The sequence below is a fragment of the Pocillopora verrucosa genome, chromosome 12 (genome assembly GCF_036669915.1).
Source record: "Pocillopora verrucosa isolate sample1 chromosome 12, ASM3666991v2, whole genome shotgun sequence".
Taxonomy (NCBI): Eukaryota; Metazoa; Cnidaria; class Anthozoa; order Scleractinia; family Pocilloporidae; genus Pocillopora; species Pocillopora verrucosa.
The window spans coordinates 18,943,531-18,970,846 of record NC_089323.1 but is presented as its reverse complement, the minus strand read 5'-3'; the positions used below and the strand labels follow the sequence as shown (position 1 = coordinate 18,970,846).

Sequence of the window (27,316 nt, the reverse complement as noted above, 5' to 3'; positions counted from 1 at the left end):
CTTTGGAATTCATGCTTCACACGCGCCGGTTAAAGATGGCTGTGCATAAATTACAACCACAACAATAAGAAGGAGAATGCGAACTTTGGCCTGTAATCATCAAATATGCTCGTTCAAGGTCTCTTTTTAAAAATGAAAATGCTCTGTTTTAATAAATACAAATCAAACTCGAGAAAAGTAAAGTAAATGGTTTGAACCCAGGAGTATCAGTAGTTCGTGTAGTGTGATCGTCCGGGTGAGTGTAGTTCTGAAAAGAACTGTTGTTGGTGACTGACGTTTCGACTACCTGTGCGGTAGTCATCTTCAGAGTCAAGTGAAGAGTAGCTGTCAGTCGATGATGTTATAAAGTCTGGTCTGTTGAACGTGATTGGTCTGTTTAGCCGTGATGTGATTGGCTGGAACACTCGTGTAGAGTTTGTTAACAGTCATTGGTCGGTTTCGATCCGTCTGTTGTTTGTCGGTCTGTTTGTCGGTTTGTTCACGTCGTTAATGAGTCGTTTGTAAGGTGCTGGTAATTGTTGAACTCGAGAACATTGAGCGAAAAAACTTCAAGTCATAGAATGTTTTCAATCATGCTTTGTAGTTGGTCTATAAGTCGAGCCTTCTATGCACAAAATCCAGCGGTAACACTCATTTCTTAATGACACACTTAAATTGACGTGAAGTTGTAATGAAGGTGAAAACGGGCCTTATAATGAGCGGCGAAATGTTTCACCGCGGCGCTTGTCGATATGGCTCAGTTAATTGTTCCTAAAATTCACGGATCGCGCATTAATCAACCACACCCTCTGGCATCCAACTCCTATGGTTTGAACTTTTGAACCGTATCGCCGGTTCAAAATCATCCGTGCAAACTAACAATGGGATTAGATGTTGCATGACAAGCAATTTGAAAACGAAAGTAGGGAAAACACTCAAGAGCTTTCAAACATTAGTCAAAAAAACCCACAGGGCATCTCTGATTAAGAGATCCTTGACAAGTAGCACGTACACAGTTAATTTGCATTCCTTAGGTTTGAGATGCAATCTGAGCATTACAGACGTCTTCAGTCTTTGTGCCGAGCTTTTCGCTTTATGACCGGATAAGTGTTTGCGTTCACCCTTTCTCAACATTTTAAAATTATTCATATAATACAAGGTGACTGGTATACTCTGTTGTTATCGTGATCAGGATACCAGAATTTGCGGAGATCTACAGGTTATCTAGGACGAGTTACAATATCCTGTTACTAGTTTTGGTAAGCAAATTTATTGCAGATTACTTTATTAGCGCTGACGGCCATACAACGTCGTTGCCATTTTATGGCGAACGGTAGCTTATTTCAGTTAAAACTAAAGAAAAATATGTACGGTTAACTTTTTGAAACTTTACCAACTTTTTTTATGACTAACAAACTTGCTCATATTTTTGGTGGTGACTTCATTTGAGTTTATTTTCTATTAACACGAAAGAGGGGAGCCGATTTACGAGAAAGGTTTTTCTTTTGTATTATTGCAATTTAGCTTGGGCTGGTACCTATAAGTCAAACCTTCAAAGAATTGTAACCTTACAGAAACGTGCGTTAAGAATAGTAAGCAATTCTACATACATTGCCCATACTGGCCCTATTTTTAAGGAACTTAAACTCTTAAAATTTCATGATATCCATTCGTTTCAATTAGGTACTTTTATGTTTTCATTCGAGAACTCTACACTCCCTTCCAAATTCAATAACTTTTTTTTACTGAATAGTCAAATCCACAATTATAATACTAGGAATGCTCAGTCCTTCCGTTTGCCACTGTGCAGAACGAACACTAGGAAGTTTTCAATTTACTTTCAAGGTCCAAACTTTTATAATTCGCTAAATTCTGACATAACTAGTTCTCCCTCCTCCGCTTCTTTTAAAAGAAAGCTTAAGGAATTTCTTCTCTCTAGGTATTAACTTCTGTAAGGCAGTAATTCTTAACTAACTTACTTAATATGTGTGTGCGTGTGTGTGTGTGTACGTGTGCGCGGTCAAAGTTAATTACCATAAGTCCATATTGTAATTCTAATATAAGATTAGTTATTTTAAGTGAGAAAGCCTGACTTGTTATAAGCCTCGTGGTTTCTTTCAGGTTTTCTCGCCATTTATTTTCTGTCATCAATTTTCTTCATTTTCTTTTTCCATCTGTAAATGTCGTATATGGCAAAATAAATATTGTATTGTATTGTATTGTAAGTTTCTTTCGCTGCTTTGTTGGGTTTCAGAGTAGCTTATTGTCTGGATTAGTTTTGTCCGCTTGGTTGTTGATGTCATCAGTTGTAAGTCGCTCTTACATGCCGATTTTGGAGGGTTTGCAGATTTTCGTGCGATTTCCTCATTACTGACTTTGTTTTTTTAAATTGAGAAAATTGGAGACAAATCATCGTGAGACGTAATATAGTTTGTATAACGCATTGCTGGAAAGATCTGAAAGGCAAATGTCGCAATTGAGGGTTTAACTACTGCAATCCAAGAGGTTCAGTTCCTTGTTATCACTTGATTTGCGTTAAACCTCCTGTAATGGTGGACTTTGAGCTCAGTTCTTACGCGTAAATGTGCCTTAAAGGCCCATTTCCAACTTTGATGCAACGCGGTCGTTTACTTTTGTTTTGAACCACCGCTTTTGTTTAAATAGCGCCTCTGATTGGTCAGTTATTTTACCTTGCCACGTTGTCTCAAATAGCTTCTGCGTTTTCTCCGATTAGTTTGGTGAGCTTGTCAAAATAATTCTGTTTCATACAATACTACACGTTATAATCCGGTATGGAATCAGATGAATCCATTGATTTGGTAGATCCCAAGGTAATAAACACCAATGGGTCGGTTGCTGCCGAAGAGGAACACGAAAATCCTTGCGAGCATTTCGAGGAAGGTGAAAATGTTGATCCACCACGTTTTCATTCCAACATCAATTTTTTTTAATTGAAGTTTGCCATCCTTGGGCCATCCTTAAGACCATAGGACCAAGATTCAGTTGAAGTTTCCTGCCCGTGGAGAGGAGCTTGCGCTCGAAAGGGTGGTCGAGGTTGTTGTCCATGCAAAGCAGCAAATACGAATTGTAATGCATCAGTGTCGCTGATGTTCCTGCAATGAAGTGACTAAACGTCCGGCAGCTAGACACGGTCTTAAAACAACTAAACGTCCGGCAGTCCGATATATTTCCATATTTCTCTTCGAAATCCAAAAAATATCTATACGAAAATGTTCTACCTTTATTTACAATCCTAAAGCGCTTCCAGGCAGCCAAAAGTTTCGAACTTGATGTTTTCGCCAACCCAGTATACAGAGTACGAAGCCATCCAAGCGCTTGACACTTAGAAACTTTTCAATGACACGGCCGGACACGATCCTCAATTAACTCAATATTTCTCTTTGAAATATACCAATTTTCCGTGGGAAATATTCTACCTTTATTTAGAATCCTCAAGGGCTTCTAGAAAGTGAAAAAATTTAAACGTTGTCCGTTTCGCCGACCTTGTACACAGAGTACGGAGAGATCCAAGCGTCTTAGAAAATTTTCTTCGGACACTACCGGACACGGTCTTCGAATAACTAAACGTCCGGCAGTCTGATAATTTTCCATATTTTCTTTAAAAAATACCAATTTCTATTGGAAAATATTTTATCTTTATTACGAATCCTCAAGCGCCTCTAGATAGTGAAAAAACTCGAACGTTGTCCGTTTCGCCGATCCTGTTAACAGAGTATGTAGAGATCCAAGCGTGTCACTTAAAAAAAAAATTCTCTTCGGACTCTACTGAATAAAAATTCAAAATACTGTAAGGAAACTGTAAAATTACGAACATTTAATGTATTTACCGTAAAAAAAATTGACTACATGTACAGGATGGCTCTTGAGAAAGACAATTTTAGAACCGGGTTTTCAGTCACGTTAATCTTGGAATTTCGAGTCACAGGAAATTGGTTCGCGGCGCGCGTTGCATCAAGGGTGAAAATGGGCCTTTAAGTAGTCATAATGAAAAGTAAAAAAAAACAAACAATAATATTCCACAGGTATTTTTAGATAAAGCAATTACATAACAGCCACATGTGAGTATTTCCAAATTTCCAAGTTAGTTTTTGTGTAGTGACTCACATCAGTTTTTCTTTCCTAAAAAAAAAGGCCCTTTCGAGAATTAATACATTAAACCACTAAAACAAAAAATCTTATCGTATTAGTGCGTGATATGTGTACGTGACTTTACAAAGGTGACAGTCTTTATACGAAACATTTAGGGGTGAATTATTTACTTACGCGGAAAATTTGAGATAACACGTAAGTTTAGATGGGATTCCTCATATTTAGAAAATGTTCAAACAAAACCCTTTGGTAGTCTTATAAAGATGCATACACAGTTTCTCTCACCACAGTGTCCTTAACGCATTTGACAACAGATCAGAAATTTCAGGGACCTAGAGAGACTGTTTGAAAACAAAGCAATAAGGTGAGAAGAGAATTCTTCACTAATGAAACATTTCACCTCGAGCTAAACGAACTTCGGCTCAGAAAAACTTGATCTAAACTTATCCGACTGGAAAACTACGCAATAAAATTTGAACGACCTTATTAGGAAGTCTCGAACTTTCAATCTATAAGATACAACAAGAGGTATTACAAGCGGAAACAAAAAAGGTTTAAAATGTGTCTAAAAAAATAGCCTTCCACAATTGAAGGCAATTTAACTGTTGATTACGAAGACAATATTATTATTTCTAAGAAATCAAAAATTATTATCTCATAAATTTCACTGAACTCTCAATAATTGTATATATTTGCTCTAAGAAGTCTAAGAACGCTTTATGATTTTCAAAATCAAAGGTTTGTTTTAGATTTCTTTCAGGTTCAAGTCGCAAGGAAAGATGTTGGGTTTCTTAGCTCTCTCCCTCCTTACAGTGGCGTTTGCCAATGAAGGTATAGTTTCCAGTAAAAAAGGCTTGATATTACCCCTCGTTTTTTTGGTGATTAAGTAAACTGAAGTATCCTGATCTCGGCCAGTCTTCGAACTCACGAAATACACACTCCAGATCTCTTTAGATAGAAGTTATGGACACTAAGGAGAGGCTTAGAAATTTTCAGAATTCCAAGAAAAAAATAGCAGAGATATAATGATAAGATAATATCACAGAACAGGTAATAAGGAACGTGGACGGGCTCAACTTAAGAGAAGGAACTTTTAACGGACACATTCGCAGTAAATTTTGACATGTTTAGTCTTTAAACTGTGGAGCCGCGGGTTCGATTGATATAGTGAAGAGCAAGTGCCAGGGAAAGCAAAGCTGCTTTTTGCAGGCAACAAATGGCCAGTTTGGCGATCCTTGCGTTGGGACAAGGAAGTATTTGGAGGTGATTATGGTTCACTGTGTTATTTTAGATATTATCAGTCCTCACCAAACAAAACTTTGATCTAAAAATTACCAGGGGCGTATCTTTTCATGGAAAGTGAATGATTGATCAAAAACACACTAGCATGCCCTTAAATGCTAGACTGGACAGTTTTGAACGACGACAACATCACATTTCCCCCCCCCCCCCTCTCCATTTTACACCATGAAAATTGCCAGAGATCACCATTTGAATTAAAGAAACTACAATGTTGGGTGAATTGTATCGAACACTGACACAAACATCCTATTTAGACTTCAAACCTACTTAACTGGCGTGGCTTCTTTTATTCTCCTTTCAATGATGGATTTTACTAAAATACGAACTCTTGGTACCTGAAGCTGTTTTGTCAAATTTACGCTTTGCAGGGGGTGGGACGAAATTCACGACAGGCAAAATTCCCAACCGTGGTAACCAAGGTTGTAACTCACTCATTGTGAGGAAAATTTCATTATGATCAATTGGTCTTCAAAAAACCTACACAAGGCGAGACTTACAATTGCACAACAACCTTGAACTTAAGCAAAAAGCTAAACAGACTAAAGCATGAACAAACCTGCAGGACATATAAAAGAAACTAACTTGCAATTAATCGTATAGTTTCACAGATCAAATACAGATGTGACTGGTAAAGGATTCCACTGAGTATTCCAAGCGTCAACCACTGAAAACAAGTGATCCCATGTAGTTTTTGTAGTTTACGTATCAGGGACCATTAAAAATAATTTTCGACGCCAATGAATGTCTCCGTGTATTCGTTTCTTTGTGGAAGTATTGATAGCGTTCCAGCGGGCCCTCATTTTTGGTGTTTTACATGCCCGCCGATTTGGGACGAGTTGGGGAGAGGTTTACTGGGGATCTGGCACTAACAATTTCCTCATTACTAGTGCCACCTCTCTCGCTCGCTTGTACCGTTCAAAGCCTCACATTCCCTGGCGTGCGCCGATGTGCCACTAATCCTTTAACCCCTAAGAGTGACTAGCATCTAATTTCTCCTTACCATATCACTCCTGAATCAAAAAATTGAGGTCAGGAGAATAAAGGAGCTGATCACCCATCAAAGAAGCTCTTGATTGTTAGACAAGAGAATCCCGGAGTGTTGCCGGGGGGATTCCGGTGGGATCCCAGCGGGGTCCAAAGAGCGCCACCCAACTTAGCATGACAGGATTATCTCAGTGTTACGGGTTACCTTTTCAGGAACGCTAATTTTCCTGTCAGTATCCTGGTAAGACCCTTATGAGAATCCCACGGTGATGCCGGGGAGATTCCAGTAGAATCCTAGCGGGCTGCTAAGAACTTTCGTAAGGGTGTACCTTTTCAGAAACGCTAGGTTTCTGTCAGTATCCTGGTAAGATTCTTATGAGAATTCCACGGTCATGCCAGGAGGATTCCGGCAAAATCCCAGTGGGTTGCAAAGAGCTTTCGAACGGGGTACCTTTTCAGGGACCCTAAGTCTACGTTATAGGGCGCCAAACCAGTCAATATTCCCTTCGTATTTCTGTAACCCAGTTCACTTTTTATATGGTCAACTTTGTACTTTTTATATGGTCAAGTCGACTTTTTATATAGTTAACTTTTTAGTATTTATATGGCCAACTCGAGTTTTTTACATGGTCAACTTTTTACTTTTTAAAACGCAGACTGCAGACCGGAGGTAAAGTGCAGACTGAGGGTAAAATGGTGACTGAAGACTACAGACCAGGGGTAAAAGGCAGATTCGGTTCTTGAAGAATCAACCGTTTATGACCGCGGTATCGACCTGATCGTGAAGCACAAGAGCGAATTGTTGAATGTCTTGAAGCTTCTGATATAAAGCACCATTCCAAGATCACGCTTACCTTCGCAGCGCAAAACAAAGGTATGAGAAACAGGTTTTTATTCTCCAAGTAATAAAAATTGCCGATGTGTGATGAAAGTCTATCGCTACTACTTTTAAGGCCGAACAAAGTATGCATGAGGTACATGTATGTTAAAGCTACCTAATGTTGCTCAGTAGAACTGTTTACTTCTTATATGAATAAGGGAAATGTATTTAGCTGACTGTAGACTGCATATACAAACAGTTACGTTTCTAAGTGTTCTTACCTTAAAACAATATGCCAACGCCAAAACCATCGAAACATTGATCGCCGTGACGATTATTTTCAGCCTCTCACAACTTACGCGGCCACGATCCCAGGTCATTCTCGAAGTTTTTCCGGGGAAGCAGGTTGTTTTTGAACCGAGTCTGCCCTCTACCCCTGGTCTGTAGTCTTCAGTCAGCATTTTAACCTCAGTCTGCACTTAACCCCTGGTCTGCGGTATGCAGTCTGATATGTGTAGTCTGCCTTAACACTGACCGATATAAAAAGTAAAAAGTTGACCCTATAAAAAGTCGACATGACCATATAGAACGTTAAAAGTTGACCATATAAAAACTCGAGTTAACCATATAAAAGGTAAAAATTGATCCTATTAAAAGAAAAAGTTAACCCTATAAAAACTCAAGTTAACAATACAAAAAGTAAAAAGTTGACCGCATAAAAAGTCGAACTGACCATATAAAAAGTAAACTGGGTCACATAAATACAGAGGGAATATTGACTGGTTTGGCGCCCCATAGTCATTCTCTGAAATTCATGCTTCACACGCGCCGGTAAAAGATGGGTGGGCATAAATTACAACGCCAATAATAAGAAGTAAAATGCGAACTTTGGCCTACAGTCATCAAATATGCTCGTTCAAGGTCTCTTTTTAAAGCTCTGAAAATACTCTGTTTTAATAAATACAAATCAAACGTGAGAACATTGAGCGAAAAAACTTCAAGTCATAAAATGTTAGACATGGTTTGATGCTTCTCTGGTTTACAGATTTAATGAATGTAACCGAAGAAGTTACAATTCATAGACCCAACGTTTCGACACTCCTGTCTAGTGCCTTCATCAGGGGTGATCTAAACGCTGCAACAAGAGGTCCTTTTAGACGATCACTAATTAGCTGCCTTTTTTTCTGACGAGGTATAAACAGGCGTCAAGAAGCAAGCCGCCATCGTCACGATTTAAAGGAGCGTGGGCGGAGTTAATATGCCAAGCCTCCAAACAAAGGCGCTGGTGGTAACGCCGATTAGTGGTTATGATGAATAAAAAAAAAAAAAAAGCGCCTTTAGCGCCTTTGTTTGGAGGCGCTGGTGGTAACGCCGATTAGTGGTTATGATTGGAAAAAAAAATCAGAGTAGCATCAAACCATGTCTGATTGTCCACCTGGTTGCCGTGTGAACTTTAATATCTTTCGTAAAATGTTCTCGATTATTCTTTGGCGTTCATTGACACGTTAAAACAAAAAGGATACGCGTGTAGACGCAGCCGCTTGAGGTCACTTTATTGCGCTATTGTTTCATCTCTTAGAGTTTTCCTCCAAAATGATCTCACCTTTTCTAGAACGCATTAATCCGAACTTAATTATTACGCTTCGGCAGGTCTACGTGACCCTGAAGTAAATGCCGAAAGGAATAAATCGAGCCTTCTATGCACAAATTCCAGCGGTAACACCCATTTCTAAATGACACTCAAATCGACGTTAAGTTGTAATGAAGGTGAAAATGGGCCTTATAGTGAGCTACGGAATGTTTCACCGCGGTGCTTGTAGATATGGCTCACTTAATTATTACTAAAATTTACGGATCGAGCATTAATCAATCACACCCTCTGGCATCCATCTCCTATGGTTTGAATTTTTGAGCCGTATCGCCGGTTCAAAATCATCCGTGCAAACTATCAATAGGATTAGATGTTGCATGACGAGCAATTTGAAAACAAAATTAAGTAAGTTTGTTGCTCAGGCATATCTTTTTCTCATCTTAGAAAATACACAGCTCGAGTTACTTCTTTTCCGGTTTCTTTTATTTTCTTTCCTGAGTTTGATTTATATTTTGTTTGCTTTTGCGTGACAGGGCGACGCAGATTGCAGAAAATTACTTCTTGACTATAAATAGATTCGACACCTTAAATAATAATAATAGTAGTAATAACATTAATGATAATAAACCAACAACGGCTTTATGACCGGATAAGTGTTTGTGTTCACCCTTTTCCAACATTTTAGAGTTACTTATATAATACAAGGTGACTGGTATACTCTGTTGTTACCGTGATCAGAATACTGGAATTTGCGAAGGCCTACAGGTTATCTACGACGAGTTACAATATCCAGTTACTAGTTTTGGTAAGCAAATTTATCGCAGATTACTTTATTAGCGCTGACGGCCATACAACGTCGTAGCCATTTTATGGCGAACGGTAGCTTATTTCAGTTAAAACTAAAGAAAAATCTGTACGGTTAACTTTTTTTATGACTAACAAACTTGTTCGTATTTTTGGTGGTGACTTCATTTGAGTTTACTTTCTTTTAACCCGAAAGATGGGAGCCGATTTACGAGAAAGGTTTTTCTTGACTGTGAATAGTTTGAATGCAAATTAGAATTACGCTGACGAGAAAGTCCCTCCAAGGGTGTTTTCGTATTCATATTAATAACAATACAAGTATTTTTAATATTTCGCCTTTGTAGTCTGATTTGCAACATAGACACTGCAAGTGTATTTCGCTGCTTTGTTGGGTTTTAGTGCAGCTTATTGTCTAGAATAGTTTTGTTCGCTTGATTGTTGATGTCATCAGTTGTAAGTCGTTCTTACAGCCGATTTTGGAAGATTGGCAGATTTTCGTGTGATTTCCTCATCACTGACTTTGTATATTTAAATTGAGAAAATTGGAGACAAATCATCATGAGACGTAATATGGTTTGTATAACCCATTGCTGGAAAGATCTGAAAGGCAAATGTCGCAATTGAGGGTTTAACTACTGCAATCCAAGAGGTTCAGTTCCTTGCTATCACTTGATTTGCGTTAAACCTCCTGTAATGGTGGACTTTGAGCTCAGTTCTTACGCTTAAATATGCCCTAAAGGCCCATTTCCAACTTTGATGCAACGCAGTCGTTTACTTCCGTTTTGAACCACCGCTTTTGTTTAAATAGCGCCTCTGATTGGCCAGTTATTTTACCTTGCCACGTTGTCTCAAATAGCTTCTGCGTTTTCTCCGATTAGTTTGGTGAGTTTGTCAAAATAATTCTGTTTCATACAATACTACACGTTATAATCCTGTATGGAATCAGATGAATCCATTGATTTAGTAGATTCCAAGGTAATAAACACCAATGGGTCGGTTGCTGCCGAAGAGGAACACGAAAATCCTTGCGAGCATTTCGAGGAAGGTGAAAATGCTGATCCAACACGTTTTCATTCCAACATCAATTTTTTTTTTTATTGAAGTTTGCCATCCTTGGGCCATCCTTAAGACCATAGGACCAAGGTTCAGTTGAAGTTTCCTGCCCGTGGAGAGGAGCTTGCGCTCGAAAGGGTGGTCGAGGTTGTTGTCCATGCAAAGCAGCAAATACGAATTGTAACGCAAACTGTCAGTGTCGCTGATGTTCCTGCAATGAAGTGACTAAACGTCCGGCAGCCAAACACGGTCTTAAAACAACTAAACGTCCGGCAGTCCGATATATTTCCATATTTCTCTTCGAAATCCAAAAAATGTCTATCCAAAAATGTTCTACCTTTATTTACAATCCTAAAGCGCTTCCAGGCAGCCAAAAGTTTCGAACTTGATGTTTTTCGCCAACCCAGTATACAGAGTACGAAGCCATCCAAGTGCTTGACACTTAGAAACTTTTCAATGACACGGCCGGACACGATCCTTAAATAACTCAATATTTCTCTTTGAAATATACCAATTTTCCGTGGGAAATATTCTACCTTTATTTAGAACCTCAAGCGCTTCTAGAAAGTGAAAAAATTGGAACGTTGTCCGTTTCGCCGACCTTGTACACAGAGTACAGAGAGATCCAAGCGTAATACTTGGAAAATTTTCTTCGGACACTACCGGACACGGTCTTCGAATAACTAAACGTCCGGCAGTCTGATATTTTTCCATATTTTCTTTTAAAAATACCAATTTCTATTGGAAAATATTTAACCTTTATTTAGAATCCTCAAGCGCCTCTAGAGAGTGAAAAAACTCGAACGTTGTCCGTTTCGCCGATCCTGTTAACAGAGTATGTAGAAATCCAAGCGTGTCACTTAAAAAAATTTCTCTTCGGACTTTACTGGATAAAAATTCAAAATACTGTAGGGAAACTGTAAAATGACGAACGGTTAATGTATTTACCATAAAACAATTGACTATATGTACAGGATAGCTCTTGAGAAAGACGATTTTAGAACCGGGTTTTCAGTAATCTTGGAATTTCGAGTCACAGGAAATTGGTTCGCGGCGCGCGTTGCATCAAGGGTGAAAATGGGCCTTTAAGTAGTCATAACGACAAGTAAAAAAAACAAACAATAATATTCCACAGGTATTTTTAGATAAAGCAATTACATAACAGCCACATGTGAGTATTTCTAAATTTCCAAGTTAGTTTTTATGTAGTGACTCACATCAGTTTTTCTTTCCTCAAAAAGAGACCCTTTAGAGAACTGATACAGTAAACCACCAAAACAAAAAATCTTATCGTATTAGTGTGTGATATTTGTACGTGACTTTACAAAAGGGACAGTGTTTATACGAAACATTCAAAATGAATTATTTACTTACGTGGAAAATGTTAAATAACATCTAAGCTTAGATGAGATTCCTTATATTTAGAAAATGTTCAAACAAAGCGCTTTGGTAGTCTTCTAAAGATGCACACATAGTTTCTCTCACCACAGTGTCGTTGACGCATTAGACAACAGATCAGAAATTTCAGGGACTTAGAGAGACTGTTTGAAAACAAAGCAATTAGGTGAGAAGGAAATTTTTCTCCAATTGAATATTTCATCATGAGCTAAGCGAGCTTCGGCTCAAAAAAACTTGATCTAAGCTTATCCGACTGGAAAACTACGCAATAAAATTTAAACGACCTCATTAAGTCTCGAACTTTCAATCTATAAGATACAATAAGAGGCGTTACATGCGGAAACAAAAAAAGGTTGGAATGTGTCTAAAAAAAAATATCCTTCCACAACTGAAGACATTTTAACTGTTGATTACGAAGAAAATATTCTTATTTCTAAGAAATCAAAAATTATTATCTCATTAATTTCACTGAACTCGCAATAATTGTATATATTTGCTCTAAGAAGTCTAAGAACGCTTCATGATTTTCAGATTTCTTTCAGGTTCAAGTCGAAAGGAAAGATGTTGGGTTTTTTAACTCTCTCCCTCCTTACAGTGGCGTTTGCCAATCCAGGTATAGTTTCCAGTAAAAAAAGGCTTGATATTACCCCTCGTTTTTTTGGTTAAGTAAACTGAAATATCCTGATCTCGGCCATTCTTCGAACTCACCAAAATCACACTCCAGATCTCTTTAGAAAGAAGTTATGGACAAGAAGGAGAGGCTTAGAAATTTTCAGGATTCCAAAAAAATCATAGCCGTGATATAATACCAAGATAATATCACAGAACAGGTAATAAGAAACGTGGACGGGCTCGACTTAAGAGAAGCAACTTTTAACGGACACATTCGCAGTAAATTTTGACATGTTTAGTCTTTATCTCAGTTTCCCGGCTAGGAATTCAAAATTTCACTTACAAAGCACAAGAATCATCGTTGTCTATTGTGGCCGTAATTTATCAATCAGAAAATGTAGTTTTTCTCCTAATTTAAACAAAGATGAAAAAAGATCAATCTCTCGGACACATTAACCGAGCCCCTACGTGATGCTCTCTCTTTTTGTCACAGCGGAAAAGACAGTTTGCGAACATGAGCACATGACAATTGACTGCAGAGGGTTAGACATCAATATATTGAGCGCATCCTATGGCCGCACCCAACAAGGTGTCTGTGATCGAGGGGGAAGCACAAACTGTCATGCTGATAGCTCCATGAGCGTCGCTAGAAACGAATGTCAAGGACAGACAAGGTGTACTTTGGACGCGAAGAACGAAGCGTTTGGAGACCCCTGTGTTGGAACCTTCAAACATCTAACGGTGAGTTCACCTTGAAGAAGGACAACTTAAGACTTAGATTATAAATATTCGCTCCACTTCTTATGTTGCAAGTAATAGCCAATATAATTTTCACAAGAGAAATTCAAACGATATGAATCACTTCAATACTTGCTTCCAGAGATTAATGTTATTTCCTTTTTGCGACTGTGAAATTGTTTAGTTCATGGTACTTTGATACAAGTGACCTAATTTGCCTGATCACTGATTGGTTACCAGCCAGCCAATCGCGACTCAACCACGGGCAGTTTCCGAATAATCGTTTAAGGACATTGATCTTTATCCAGATCTTTTTACTAAAATCAAACTCGTTCTATTCTGGTAAAATTTGTAAAAATAACATGTTCCTATTTCAACACATAGGTGAAGTACGAATGTGTGGAAAAAACTGTTCTCGTTCGCATCTGCGAAGGAAGGTCACAGCTGATTTCGTGCCCCGCTCCGAAGAAAATCGACATCACGTCGGCGAACTACGGTCGTTTAACTGGTCCGCATCTCTGTCCGGGACCAGTTAAAACCACAAACTGTGGAGCCGCAGGGTCGATTGATATAGTGAGGAGCAAGTGCCAGGAAAAGCAAAGCTGCTTTTTGCAGGCAACAAACGGCCAGTTTGGCGATCCTTGTGTTGGGACAAAGAAGTATTTGGAGGTGATTATGGGTCAGATCTTTTACAAAAATCAAACTCGTTCTGTTTCGGTGAAATTTGTAAATTTAACATGTTCCTATTTCAATACACAGGTGAAGTACGAATGTGTAGAAAAAACTGTTCTCGTTCGTATCTGCGAAGGAAGGTCACAGCATATTTCGTGCCCCGCTTCGAAGAAAATCGATATCACGTCGGCGAACTACGGTCGTTTAACTGGTCCGCATCTCTGTCCGGGACCAGTTAAAACCACAAACTGTGGAGCTGCAGGGTCGATTGATATAGTGAGGAGCAAGTGCCAGGAAAAGCAAAGCTGCTTTTTGCAGGCAACAAACAGCCAGTTTGGCGATCCTTGCGTTGGGACAAAGAAGTATTTGGAGGTGATTATGGGTCAGATCTTTTACAAAAATCAAACTCGTTCTGTTTCGGTGAAATTTGTAAATTTAACATGTTCCTATTCCAATACACAGGTGAAGTACGAATGTGTAGAAAAAACTGTTCTCGTTCGTATCTGCGAAGGAAGGTCACAGCATATTTCGTGCCCCGCTTCGAAGAAAATCGATATCACGTCGGCGAACTACGGTCGTTTAACTGGTCCGCATTTCTGTCCGGGACCAGTTAAAACCGAAAACTGTGGAGCTGCAGGGTCGATTGATATAGTGAGGAGCAAGTGCCAGGGAAAGCAAAGCTGCTTTTTGCAGGCAACAAACGGCCAGTTTGGCGATCCTTGCGTTGGGACAAAGAAGTATTTGGAGGTGATTATGGGTCAGATCATTTACCAAAATCAAACTTGTTCTGTTTCGGTAAAATTTGTAAAAATAACATGTTTCTATTTCAATACATAGGTGAAGTACGAATGTGTGGAAAAAACTGTTCTCGCGCACATCTGCGAAGGAAGGTCACAGCAGATTTCGTGCCCTGCTCCGAAGGAAATCGATATCATGTCGGCGAACTACGGTCGTTTAACTGGTCGGCATCTTTGTCCGGGACCAGTTAAAACCACAAACTGTGGAGCCGCAGGGTCGATTGATATAGTGAGGAACAAGTGCCAGGGAAAGCAAAGCTGCTTTTTGCAGGCAACAAACGGCCAGTTTGGCGATCCTTGCGTTGGGACAAGGAAGTATTTGGAGGTGATTATGGTTTAGATCTTTTACCAAAACAAACTTGTTCTGTTTCGGTAGAATTTGTAAAAATAATATGTCCCTATTTCAATACATAGGTGAAGTACGAATGTGTGGAAAAAACTGTACTCGTGCACATCTGCGAAGGAAGGTCACAGCATATTTCGTGCCCCGCTCCGAAGAAAATTGATATCAGGTCGGCGAACTACGGTCGTTTAACTGGTCGGCATCTTTGTCCGGGACCAGTTAAAACCACAAACTGTGGAGCCGCAGGGTCGATTGATATAGTGAAGAGCAAGTGCCAGGGAAAGCAAAGCTGCTTTTTGCAGGCAACAAACGGCCAGTTTGGCGATCCTTGCGTTGGGACAAGGAAGTATTTGGAGGTGATTATGGTTCACTGTGTTATTTTAGATATTATCAGTCCTCACCAAACAAAACTTTGATCTAAAAATTACCAGGGGCGTATCTTTTCATGGAAAGTGAATGATTGATCAAGAAACACACTAGCATGCCCTTAAATGCTAGACTGGACAGTTTTGAACGACGACAACATCACATTCCCCCCCCCCTCTCCATTTTATACCATGAAAATTGCCAGAGATCACCGTTTGAATTAAAGAAACTACAATGCTGGGTGAATTGTATCGAACACTGATACAAACATCCTATTTAGACTTCCAACCTACTTAACTGGCGTGGGTTCTTCTATTCTCCTTTCAATGATGGATTTTACTAAAATACGAACTCTTGGTACCTGAAGCTGATTTGTCAAATTTACGCTTTGCAGGGGGTGGGACGAAATTCACGACAGGCAAAATTCCCAACCGTGGTAACCAAGGTTGTAACTCACTCATTGTGAGGAAAATTTCATTATGATCAATTGGTCTTCAAAAAACCTACACAAGGCGAGACTTACAATTGCACAACAACCTTGAACTTAAGCAAAAAGCTAAACAGACTAAAGCATGAATAAACCTGGAGGAAATATAAAAGAAATTAACTTGCAATTAATCGTATCATTTCACAGATCAAATACAGATGTGACTGGTAAAGGATTCCACTGAGTATTCCAAGCGTCAACCACTGAAAACAAGTGATCCCATGTAGTTTTTGTAGTTTACGTATCAGGGACCATTAAAAATAATTTTCGACGCCAATGAATGTCTCCGTGTATTCGTTTCTTTGTGGAAGTATTGATAGCGTTCCAGCGGGCCCTCATTTTTGGTGTTTTACATGCCCGCCGATTTGAGACAAGTTGGGGAGAGGTTTACTGGGGATCTGGCACTAACAATTTCCTCATTACTAGTGCCACCTCTCTCGCTCGCTTGTACTGTTCAAGGCCTCACATTCCCTGGCGTGCACCACTAATCCTTTAACCCCTTAGAGTGTCTCGCATCTAATTTCTCCTTACCACATCACTCCTGAATCAAAAAATTGAGGTCAGGAGAATAAAGGAGCTGATCACCCACCAAAGAAGCTCTTGATTGTTAGACAAATTCTCCATGTCGGCATCTCAGGAAATGCTTAGAGAACAGTGTAGAGAATATGCATAGTAAAGGATTAATTAGGGCCTGCTCGCAAGCTAAAGTGTTAAATTTTGTTAAGATTATTCCAGCAGGAATCCTGGCAAAATCCCATCAGGCTCCAGGGAGGAATCCAGCGCAATGCGTGATACAGTTGTTTAAGTGTAGGTCAGTAATGGCTCCCGTGTAGTACCTAAAAGTCAGAGAGGGCGAAACTTCGAGGCGGGGTTCAGATCTAAGTTGAGGGTATATTTACACTCTGTTAAAACTTTCGGGTTTTTTTTAAGCATTGGTGGATGTTAAATGAAAATTTCAAAACTTTGTTAGAAAAGTGTTTTTGACTGAATAATACCCACTAGTAAACAACAAACTATCGCTTTCTTTATTTTTGCTCCCACTTCCCGCCCCCTCTCGCCCCCTGTTCTCCCGAGCTCCCGCCCCCTGTCCTCCCGAGCTCCCGCCCCCCTGTCCCCCTCTACTATCTCAGTGTTACTAGGTACCTTTTCAGGAACGCTAAGTTTCCTATCAGTATCCTGATAAGATCCTTATGAGAATCCCACGTTGATGCCAGGGAGATTCCAGTAGGATCCCAGAGGGCTGCAAAGAATTTTTGTATGGGTGTACCTTTTCAGAAACGTTAAGTTTTCTGTCAGTATTCTGGTAGAGGTTGCGTGACGCGTGATGGCCCCAAAATTTGCGAGATAACTAATGAGCCATATATGAGATCAAACTACGAAAAAATTGTCAAAACTACTACTATTGACTTATTAAACAATAAACTATGATGACTATGATGCCAGGACGAACACCTCAGGTGTTAAATCTGTGTACGATACTAGTAAAGTACGATTTGATATTGCGATACGAAGCCTAAGTAAACGCTCTCAGGGCGTCTAGTTTCAACAAGTAAGTCGTCTTTATTTTTCTGGCATAAAGCAATATGACAAGTGATACGCAATTCATTCCAGGATTAGAAAGGTTAGATGCAATATAATTTTTAATCATACATCCGATAGGTTGAAATCTTACAGTATTAGCTTAGCAGACTTACTCCTTTTTACGTGACGTGTGATTGGTTAAAAAAAATTTCCGTGATGCGTGATTTAGTAGAAAAATTCAGCGTGATGTGTGACTGGAACCCCCTCTTTGTCACCCTCCAGGTAAGATCCTTATGAGGATCCCACAGTGATGCCGTGAGGATTCCGGCAGGATCCCAGCGGGTTGCAAAGAGCTTTCGAACGGGATACCTTTTCAGAGACCCTAAGTCTACGTCACTTTGGACGGTTTCATTTAACACAGACAGACTACCATCTACCACTTTAGTAGTATCCGGTGGGCGTTTATTCGCAGTTTACTCACGTAACTACAAAATTAATGCACATATATGGAAAAACACACGCAACCCCGACTGACACTTGTAGGAAATTTTTTCCTTTTCAAAGTCATAATTCATTTCATAGGGAGGTAGTTTCTCGCTTCAAGATCATAATCATGACGCGGCCTGCTAAAAAAAATCGCATTAGTGAAAAGAAACACAATTTTGGAGTCGTCTTTCTTGGGCGGGAATTACTTAATTTTCTTACTAGGACAACTGTCGAATATTTTGCCAATATTTTCGGAGGCTTTTAGGCGGTAGCTCTCCCATTTGAGTTCCGAAAAAAATAGTAAAATGATGATGATGTTAAACACCATTTAATTTCTCGTCAGACCGCACAACATCCCTCCAGGAAAACAAGTCTTGAAGACATCTTTCAATACTGTGAGATATTGGGCAAGGACGACACCGCACCGGAAAATCGGTGTTCATGAACTCTCAGAAAGCTTTCGTTGGGTTCGGCTTTAGCTGAGCAGGTCTGTACTTTAAAACAAAAATGCGTTCAGGTGTGAGATTTAAAGTTAAGATTTCAAATTACGCGACTTTGCGATAAAGGTTTAATTTGATTAAATCTATCTCTGCAAAGTGAAGATAAGCGCATGTCGGTCCGATATCTAAAATTTGGTTTTATAATTATGTCACGTTTCATCCGTCTTACATCACAGTTCACTTCAATCGCTTGACAGGGTCAGGCTAAACATCTCTTTTGTCGTATCAGGTATACTTCTCATTTGCGGCAAGATATCATAGCCGTTCTGCGGAGGGCACCTTATTATGTAGTAGGTAATAAGGTGTCATAATTCTCACTATATCATGAAGACAAATGCTTATCAAACACATATCCTGTTATCGCTCCTACTTCGGGGAGTTCACGCGATTTACGCGGGTTTCGCGGCGCCATTTTTCTTGTATTTTAAATTTCGAGTTATCGAGAGGTTCCGGAATTTGTTTACATTCTATTCGCCTTGTTTATTCTGATATTCTCTTTAAGGCTTCGTTTGGGAAAAATTACGCCACTCTTAGTACAGAGCAGAGGCGACATTATTCCTTGTGTAAAAGTCGCACAAAAGTCGGAATGCGCAAAACATTGAGGAAGGGGGAGGCACTCATTTGATTTGTGGGGTATATCCTCCCTAGTCAAACTGTGAATTTCCGTTAAGTTATTTGAAGCAGTTGATGGAACTTTCAGAAAATTTCAATGATTCTTGAGAAAAACAAGACATAGCGAGACAACTAGCCAATGAAATAAAAATATTCACGACTTGCGTCCTAAAACCTTAAAATCTGTCCACCCCTCTAAGATATTTTTAAATAACTTCCCTACCACCTACGGGCATGTTACAGGCATTACTCAAGTTTGTTTTTGTGATCAGTCAAAATCAATCATCAGCACTGTGTGCGTAACTACTCATTATCGTGAAGCGTCGCGACCGCCTGTTCGCCACACAACGTTACTTAATCTTCGAATGCCTCGAGCCTCGAATCTTCAGCATAAGACGTGAAAGAAGGAGAGAGAGAGAGAGATCGTTCCGATGTTGCCCAAAAAGTTTTCTATAGTGGTAGATTTAGGATGTTTTCTGATTGTAAGTATAGTAAATGCCTTTTTGGCACTCATTACCCCTCCATTCAGACGTGGGTTTTTTTGCAATGATGACAGCATTAAATACCCGTTCGTCAATGAGGAACTTCTTCCCACTTGGACGTTGCTGTTAGTTTCAGTTATTCTACCGGTTTTTACGGTAAGTGTTTCTATTTCAATGTCATTTTACTAAAACAGTGTTGAAATATGTTGTTAGTTATGCTAAGAACACCTTTAAACAATAAACAACGCACTCGATTATTCCATTGATATTAATGTCCGCTTATTGTCGAATTAACTCGTGAATTAGCGCATTCCGTGACGAATATTGCTTAAGTTATAAGCATCGAGGCCATTAGGAGTCACAAAAGCTTCTTTTCACGTTGTAAGCTAAGATTTAAAAGCAATATTAGAGACGAAAAACAATAAAGGATTAAATAAGATGCCGTATTAAAGAGCCCGGCGCTTCCTGTGGTAACTCAAAGGGTCTAAAAACATCTCACGTTTACCATTTTTGGGTTTCCAACTGTTTGAACTATTTCAATCCACAAGTTAAGTAGTGGTTAAAATAAGACTATCGTTTTCACGATTTGAAGTTAGACAGTTATTGAATCGCAAAATAAGAATGAAAATTTAGCTAACAAACCGATTATTGACTGAAGGGAACAACAACACTAGCGCATGAGGAAGTTTCTTTTGAATATGTTGCCTTGAATTCAAAGATTTCTGAAGGATTGTTTCTCTCGTTGATAAGCTTCTATCATGACCGTAAATTGATTTCTTGAAGAAATTTCTCACGGATTATCGAGAAATGAACCCGAAACATACTAGTGAGCAATGGCTGACGTCAGACACGCTGTGAGGGAAAGGGGAGGGGGTCTGAGGGGAGTGGCATTGGGAGAAGTGAAATTTGATTCCCTATTCTTCTCTCCTGTGGGAAAAGTCTCTGGGAAAAAGTACAGATATCATTTGATCTGGGTTGGACGAGTTCAGATGAGTACTTCCCTCGTGTCAGCTGATATACATTTTGTTGTAAATTTGGGAATTTGATGTTTCATAACTTTTCTATTCTTGCCATGGTTGCTGAGAAGTTACATGTCAGTTACTTCTGACATCTTAACATTAACAGCTTATTTAGGATTTCGTTTTAGTTTTTCTGTCTTGTATGCAATGTAGACCTTTTCCCACAGAAAATACTTGACACACCTTTTTCCTATTTTTTTGGTTTACATTTTCTGATAAGAATTATTTAGCTTTACCAAAATATGACCTTGGCTTCAGGATATTGAAAAAAAAATTGAAACACTATGAAACACTCCTCTTCAGCCAAACTGGTCCAATATTTGATCATTTTGAAGGATTAATACTTCACTGTCATGGATCATGTAAATTATATCTTCTAGATGTATTCAATCTTAATTTATCACTGCTGTAGTTATTTTAATGTTGCCACTGTCAGTAAATCCATCAAAAATCAAAATAGCTAGGGAAAATTGCCAGCTCTCATCACAGTTTATTGCAGTCGAATAATATCAGATCATTAACAGTCATAGCTAAAATTGTATTTTTTTTTAACTGAATTAGATCATCATTTGTGAAGTTGGAAGGCAATACCAAAGTGGTCAAAATACCAAAAGAGAACAATATCAGAACAGTGAAAACAGCGCTGTCTGCGGGTCATGCATGAAAAAGCCGTTATTCCAGAGGTAACACAAATACAAAGATTTTATTATGGTAACAGCACTAGGTGGAGACATATTCAGTCTGTGATCATACAAGTGATCGATGCAACCAGACGACTGCTAGGCAGTAGTTAGATTTGTTAATCTTGTTATATCATTGCAAATAGAATCGGAAGACACAAAGTCCTGCAACCAAATTAGAGATGAAGTGTCTATTGATTTTCTCTTTAAGACTACAAAGCAACTGGCTTCTGGTTTCTCCTTACAATATCACCCTTAAATCAAACAGAAAGGTTATCAGAATAAAGGAAATGATCACCACTTTAAGAAGCTCCAGATTGTCAAACAAATTCTCCTTGTCAGTACCAAGGGAATATAGAGAAGACAGTGTGGAGAACATGACTATCAATGTTAGAGTGTTGAGCATATTCAGAAGTAAAAAAACATCAGTGGTGACTTTTTTTCCACAAGAAAATGCTCTAACAATGCACCCAATTTCAAGCATGACACACATGCTGTGTTATTAAAGCGAATTGAGCTGCTTATAACTAATTGCATTTAAGAATTTCATTATAATTTTATTTAACCGTTTTATAAGTAAAACATATCAGAATGTGATGATAAATCATAGCCATAAGACCCACCAATCGGATTAATTTCTCCCAATTCTTTGCAGGTTATTTAAAACAATGTCTTTATTCTTATACGGCTCACTAATTAATCTGCTCATCACTCTGCTTGGGAAGACATACGTTGGTGAATTAAGACCCCATTTCCTGGCGTTGTGTAAACCAAACATGAGTCTAATTGACTGTAACCAGGGATACATTACAAACTATGAATGTACTGGCAGTAACCTTGATGCAATTGAAAAAGCCAGGTAAGAAACAGTGTTTAAAATATGTAATGTGAAATTAGGGAGATAAGTCCAGAAATGTATGCAGTAACAAAACTGGAAAAAATGCATCAAAACTGTAAAATCCGCCAAGCTGACTTGGCTTTGATGAATTTGATTAAAATTCAACACAATAATAATTATTGTCAATTCCACCAAACTGATTTTCCTCTGAGGAATTTAACTAAAATTTGCCAAAATTGTCAAATCCATGAACTTTCTCTTGGTTTGATGAAATTTTGCCAAATCTGCCATTTTCCCTACTGCATGTAATTCTGGACTTAGGTGAAATTAGGATCTGTCAAAACAAATTTAGAAATATTTTACTCATTGTATTAAGATATCATTATAACAAATCATAAATAAACGTTAATTAGTATTTATCATCAAATGCAGTGCAACCCAATGAGTCTCCATTTTTGGTGTTTGTTTCCCTAACCCTTAAACTCTCATGAGTGAGAGAGAAAGAATTTCTCCTTACAATATTAATACAAAATCAAGCAGACAAGAGATGAGAATTAAGAAAATTTTCAATTAAGGGATTACCAGTTGATGCAATACCAAATTCTCAGTATTAAGATCATAAAAATGTTATAGCAGACAGTAAGGAGAATTACTAATGAGATCTTTAGAGTGAAAGAGTTGACAAACAAAACAGGATTTGACATGGTTATAAACAATCATAAAACTTATAACCCATACTTGGGTATGTTCATTGCTAAAATGGATATCCATGGTGGTAAAAAATTTACATAAAAAATCTGCTGTACATGTGAACTAAATAACATTTTCTTTTAGGAGATCATTTCCCTCAGCTCATGCATCTCTCTCTATGTATGGCATGCTCTTCTTAGCAGTAAGTAACCAGTTTTGCTTTCAATGTACCTATGTACCTATAGTTATAGTTATCATCTAATATTTAATGAATGAATGTGTGGAAGCCAATGATGTCAATGTTACCAAAAAGAATATGGAACCCTAGTGAGTTCAGACTGCCACAGTATAAAAATGATATCCTTATGTCTGTGAATTAACCACTTGATGATAGTACCATTTTTAGCCATTTTTAGTTCAAACATTTATGATGAGGATATGTAACAAGAAATTGCCAAAGAAAAAGCAAAATAAAGTTCAACTGAGTTCACTGTTATCTAATATCACATAAATTACAGTGACAAGATTTACTCCACAGTCTTTAAATTCAACTTTGAATGTGAGTCAAAATGTCACTGATTTTTTTTTTCTTGCAGGTGTATTTTGAATCACTCATAAGGGAAGGAGGTTCCTTCCTAAAGCCTTTCATTCAGTCTGGTTGTTTCATGGTATCACTACTGTTTGGACTGTCCAGGGTGAGAGACCACATGCATCACTGGCATGATGTTTTTGCTGGGTTCTTGTTGGGCGGATTTTTTGCTGTATACATGGTGAGTCACCTCCACACACCCCATCCTGAGTCACATTCACCCACCCCACCCCGGAGTGGAAGCAAATGTCAATTCCCTCACAGCTATCATTTAGCTCACACTCTAAATGATGATCATAGAAAATGTCTAGAAATAGACAGCATCTCTCCATGGTGTTAAGTTAACGCTTCACACCCTAACATTTGTATGAATATTCTCCATACTGTTCTCTATACATTTCCTGAAGCGCTGATAAGGAGAATTTGTTTAAAAATCAAGAGCGTTATAGTTGGTGATCATTTCCTTGATTCTTGTGACTTTAATGTTTGATTCAGGGGTGATATTGTAATGATCAAAAACTAAAGATGCTCTTAATTGTTAAACAAATTCTCCATGACAGCACCTCAAGAAATGTGTAGTGAACAGTATGGAGAATATGCATACTGATGTTTCTGAGTAAAGGGTAAACCAGAAGTGGTAAAATGTCTCTTATCTTGCTTTCCAGTGTGTGAACTTAGGTGTTACTATAAATGTTTAGCTTATAATGTTACCTAATAAGACTCCAGTCACCCAGACCCACCCAGTAACAGTTATGTTTTTAAGTCTTTTTTTCTTGGGGGGATTGAGGATTACTGTTACAATTTGGCAACTTTAAAGTTGTAATATTATTGTCTTTAATAAGGAAAACAAAAAAATAGCTTAAAAGTACAAAATATCGAAATTAAAGAAATCCAGTCTTCATATCAATTTGCTTCATTTTTAACCTAGAAACATTTTGTTTTCCTTTGTCTTTCTATTCCATGAACAGGGCATTAAAGTCCTGAAGCTCCTTGAGGAAAGTCATCAAACACCAAAAACAGGCAATATGCATTGTGAAACCCCGAAGAGCTCAATGGGCAACAGTGAATTCTATCTGCATTCCCCTGACAAACTAATACCAACCACTCCACAGTTTCCAGTTGCTATATAAGCTTGGTAGATCCCTCATGTGAGGGGTGTATTTTGAAGAATTTCCCTTTGCAGCTGTAATTTTTAGTCATGAAAAACTTTACGCTGGCCATGACAAAGAATTAACATTTGGGAAAGTGTCAGAGAGGGAGGTATTTCTCAAAGAATGCAAACTGAAGGGTTTGCACAAAGAAATATAGAAGTAGCAAAAAAGTGTTAAGTAACAGGAGAGAACTAAAGTCATCATAGTTTGGTTGAATAGTTCTGCATTGTAGGTGGAGAATTCTCCTATATCCAATACCTAATCAACATCTTGAAACTATAGTAAAATATTTTTATATAAAATAATTAACCAGTGATTACCATAAGTTCCAATATCAACACATCATGAAATATTTGAGTTCAATTCTGTAACGATAGGGGTTAAGATAAATTAACAACTTGCGTTGACAGTAGCACAAAGTTATTTTTGTCTGAAATCTCAACTATTATAGAGAAGATTAATTTCAATTCAGAATAATTGACAAAAAGCAACAATTCCGTTGGCAAATATGTATCATTCTCAAAGATGTATAAAAGTATTGAGAATATGGAAACTGATGCTATAGAGTACAGGGTTTAAAGTTGGATGAAGCCATAGAAGAGGAGGAAGTGGTAGAGGAACCACTTTATGTTGGGAGCAAGATTCTCAAATGGCATTGACAACTATTTAGCTAACATATGTATTGACAAATAACATTTCATAGCACTGAGTGCTATTTAATATATTTTTTCATATAAAAAAAGATGCTTAATTTTTATAAGCTACATTTGGAATTGCTGTATGAATACTATGTATAGTGCAGTTATTCATTTGTCAACTGACAGTAAATAATCTTTAAATAAAAAAAAAGCTTATCTTTGGAGTGATCTGCACAATTTCTTGTGATGATACTCTGGGTATCACTTCATTGTCTCAGTTTTGTGTCTTGTCTTTTTTCTCCTTTAAGATTTTTTCCCACGCTTTTGCTAAGCCTTCAGTTGTGTTTGGAGGTTTCTATACAAAAATGAGAAGCAAACTGTCATTTAACCATCCTGCAGGCAATTCTGCCATCAAAGACATCAAAATTGGAGCCCTGTTTAAACTTACTGGTACAGAGTGTACAATAAATAACAAAGTCTTACATTGCACTCTTCATCTGGTGGGTAAAGTTCTTTCTGTGAAAAAATATCAGCAGAAATATGGATCAGCAAGAAATTTGAAATATGTTGTATATGCACTGCTGTATTATAATTATTGCTGGAATTAATGCTGAAAATGGCTTAGAGAAGGACAATTAAAGTCAAAAAGTCAAAGTGTTTGTTCTATTCATTAGTCCAATGAACACAAAAGCCTGATTCAGATGGTCATGGTAGTTGATGATAGTTTCAATATCCATTCACTATTACTGACTAATATATAGATTTAACCAAGCCTAAAAGCGGAACTCGCATTTTTTCCCGCACGTCTCAAGGGCACAATGCCTTGCCCTGGCCAGGACTAGAACCCGGGTCGTCCGACTCGGAGCCCAGTGCACTGACCACTGGATTACTGGACAAAGCCGTGGTGTTGGCCACTCATGTAGCACCTTGTATGGTCATATGGTTGTATGGTGGTACATCCAAATTTTTTCGGCTTGATGGGTTACTACTATTTTGTATAATTATGGGGCTATGCTCTGCGAGCTCCGCTATCATATTTGAGCTCAAATGGTTCATGATGTTTGATGATCATGTGATGGGATTGCTTACTTGTAAACAAATATGGCATGTCCTGAGGTCCACAATTTCAATGGCATTTAAAATGTTAGTAAAGAAGTTGTGAGTAGAAGATACTGAAACTTTAATTTAGGTCATTTTATCATTTGTTGTTTTGGTTTATGCCCGTTCTTAGCAAGACTGCTGACTGAGAAAATATCACTACCTATCAACTGCTTGCTCAAGTAGCAAAAACTATCATCAACTATCAGTTCAAATTTGAACATGTCCGAACTTCATGATAGTTGATGATAGTAAATGATAGTGCATGATAGTTTGTGTTCAAACGCATGTGATATTGATAACTATCATCAATTATCATGACTGTTTAAACTGGACCTACTTTTGCCCTAGTAAGAAGTAACAAGTATACCACTAACCTTCTTCTGTGTCATGAAGTCTTCATATGATCCTGGCATATTAAAGTAGAAGAATATTGCCACAGGAAAAAATACATAAAGAACAATCTGCAAAAACGTTGAATTTCTTTGGCATTGGTTTCAAAATTAATCGAACATCGGGCTATGAGCTCTCAGCCATTCACAGTACATACTTCATGTCAGAGGAAAAAGGAGTAAAACTTTCTTATTTTACTACCTCTGGCCTCTCAACATACTAGAAAAAAGTTTAAAATTTGCAGGGAATGGTCACTTTTCGTTACATCTCGTGTAAAGAGGTTAATCAAATGCATTGTTTACGGAATAAAAACCATCAGACGTGCAATACCTGTGTTGGAAAAAGAATTCCCGGGCAGTCTTAGCCCTTGCTTGAAAATTTGATGTAATAATAAAAACGACATCACTATTGATCCAATATAACCTGACCTAACTAAAATAAAAAAAAAAAGCTTAACAAAAAACACAAAAAGTATAGAAATTACCCGTCCTAGTTCTATCTTCGATCCGATCGCCATCTTGGACGAGGAAACTGGTACGCACTCGCGCAGTAGCCTTGATACG

The 27,316-nt window shown here is 38.2% G+C and overlaps 3 protein-coding genes and 1 long non-coding RNA gene across 8 annotated transcripts; 3 read left to right on the top strand and 1 right to left on the bottom strand.

Moving 5' to 3' along the window:
- The first annotated feature begins 1,090 nt into the window (after nt 1-1,090).
- LOC131771431 (rhamnose-binding lectin-like) lies at nt 1,091-16,333 on the top strand. Of its 5 annotated transcripts, none has more exons than XM_066159721.1 (9): nt 1,091-1,238; nt 4,839-4,920; nt 13,147-13,394; nt 13,776-14,060; nt 14,151-14,435; nt 14,526-14,810; nt 14,901-15,185; nt 15,275-15,559; nt 16,204-16,333. In XM_066159721.1, exons 2-9 carry the CDS (start codon nt 4,869-4,871, stop codon nt 16,225-16,227), a joined length of 1,749 nt encoding a protein of 582 aa, XP_066015818.1. In that variant the 5' UTR covers nt 1,091-1,238; nt 4,839-4,868; the 3' UTR covers nt 16,228-16,333. The 5 variants fall into 5 exon arrangements, with proteins under 5 accessions (XP_066015818.1, XP_058943208.2, XP_058943209.2 ...); XM_059087225.2 differs by lacking the exons at nt 1,091-1,238; nt 4,839-4,920 and adding exons at nt 9,420-9,591; nt 12,584-12,654; XM_059087226.2 differs by lacking the exons at nt 1,091-1,238; nt 4,839-4,920 and adding exons at nt 9,420-9,591; nt 12,573-12,654.
- Nucleotides 5,232-6,129, top strand: LOC136277534 (uncharacterized). The gene is made up of 2 exons (XR_010715935.1): nt 5,232-5,352; nt 6,000-6,129. It is a non-coding gene; the product is annotated as an uncharacterized lncRNA (long non-coding RNA).
- A 3,130-nt stretch (nt 16,334-19,463) lies between the features above and the next one.
- LOC131771426 (phospholipid phosphatase 1) lies at nt 19,464-25,483 on the top strand. Its single transcript, XM_059087220.2, has 6 exons — nt 19,464-19,813; nt 21,238-21,359; nt 22,012-22,215; nt 23,029-23,086; nt 23,481-23,654; nt 24,442-25,483. The coding sequence occupies exons 1-6, from the start codon at nt 19,607-19,609 to the stop codon at nt 24,601-24,603; spliced, it is 927 nt and encodes a 308-aa protein (XP_058943203.1). The 5' UTR covers nt 19,464-19,606; the 3' UTR covers nt 24,604-25,483.
- LOC131771427 (protein PET100 homolog, mitochondrial-like) lies at nt 24,441-27,282 on the bottom strand. Its single transcript, XM_059087221.2, has 4 exons — nt 27,238-27,282; nt 26,738-26,824; nt 25,746-25,778; nt 24,441-25,617 (listed from the first exon to the last, which is right to left on the bottom strand). The coding sequence occupies exons 1-4, from the start codon at nt 27,268-27,270 to the stop codon at nt 25,537-25,539; spliced, it is 234 nt and encodes a 77-aa protein (XP_058943204.1). The 5' UTR covers nt 27,271-27,282; the 3' UTR covers nt 24,441-25,536.
- Nucleotides 27,283-27,316: the final 34 nt, after the last annotated feature.

What these genes read in the sequence shown, in the direction of transcription:
- LOC131771427 (XM_059087221.2), bottom strand. Translation starts at nt 27,270, where the DNA reads ATGGCGATCGGATCGAAGATAGAACTAGGACGG. An exon ending in ACTTCATGACACAGAAGAAG is followed by an intron (nt 25,779 to 26,737) that starts GTTAGTGGTATA and finishes ATTTTTTCACAG; the next exon opens with AAAGAACTTTACCCACCAGA. An exon ending in CACCAGATGAAGAGTGCAAT is followed by an intron (nt 25,618 to 25,745) that starts GTAAGACTTTGT and finishes ATTTTTGTATAG; the next exon opens with AAACCTCCAAACACAACTGA.
- LOC131771431 (XM_066159721.1), top strand. Translation starts at nt 4,869, where the DNA reads ATGTTGGGTTTCTTAGCTCTCTCCCTCCTTACAGTGGCGTTTGCCAAT. An exon ending in AGTGGCGTTTGCCAATGAAG is followed by an intron (nt 4,921 to 13,146) that starts GTATAGTTTCCA and finishes TTTTTGTCACAG; the next exon opens with CGGAAAAGACAGTTTGCGAA. An exon ending in GGACAAAGAAGTATTTGGAG is followed by an intron (nt 14,061 to 14,150) that starts GTGATTATGGGT and finishes TTCAATACACAG; the next exon opens with GTGAAGTACGAATGTGTAGA.
- LOC131771426 (XM_059087220.2), top strand. Translation starts at nt 19,607, where the DNA reads ATGTTGCCCAAAAAGTTTTCTATAGTGGTAGATTTAGGATGTTTTCTG. An exon ending in ATGGCATGCTCTTCTTAGCA is followed by an intron (nt 23,087 to 23,480) that starts GTAAGTAACCAG and finishes TTTTTCTTGCAG; the next exon opens with GTGTATTTTGAATCACTCAT. An exon ending in GATTTTTTGCTGTATACATG is followed by an intron (nt 23,655 to 24,441) that starts GTGAGTCACCTC and finishes TTCCATGAACAG; the next exon opens with GGCATTAAAGTCCTGAAGCT.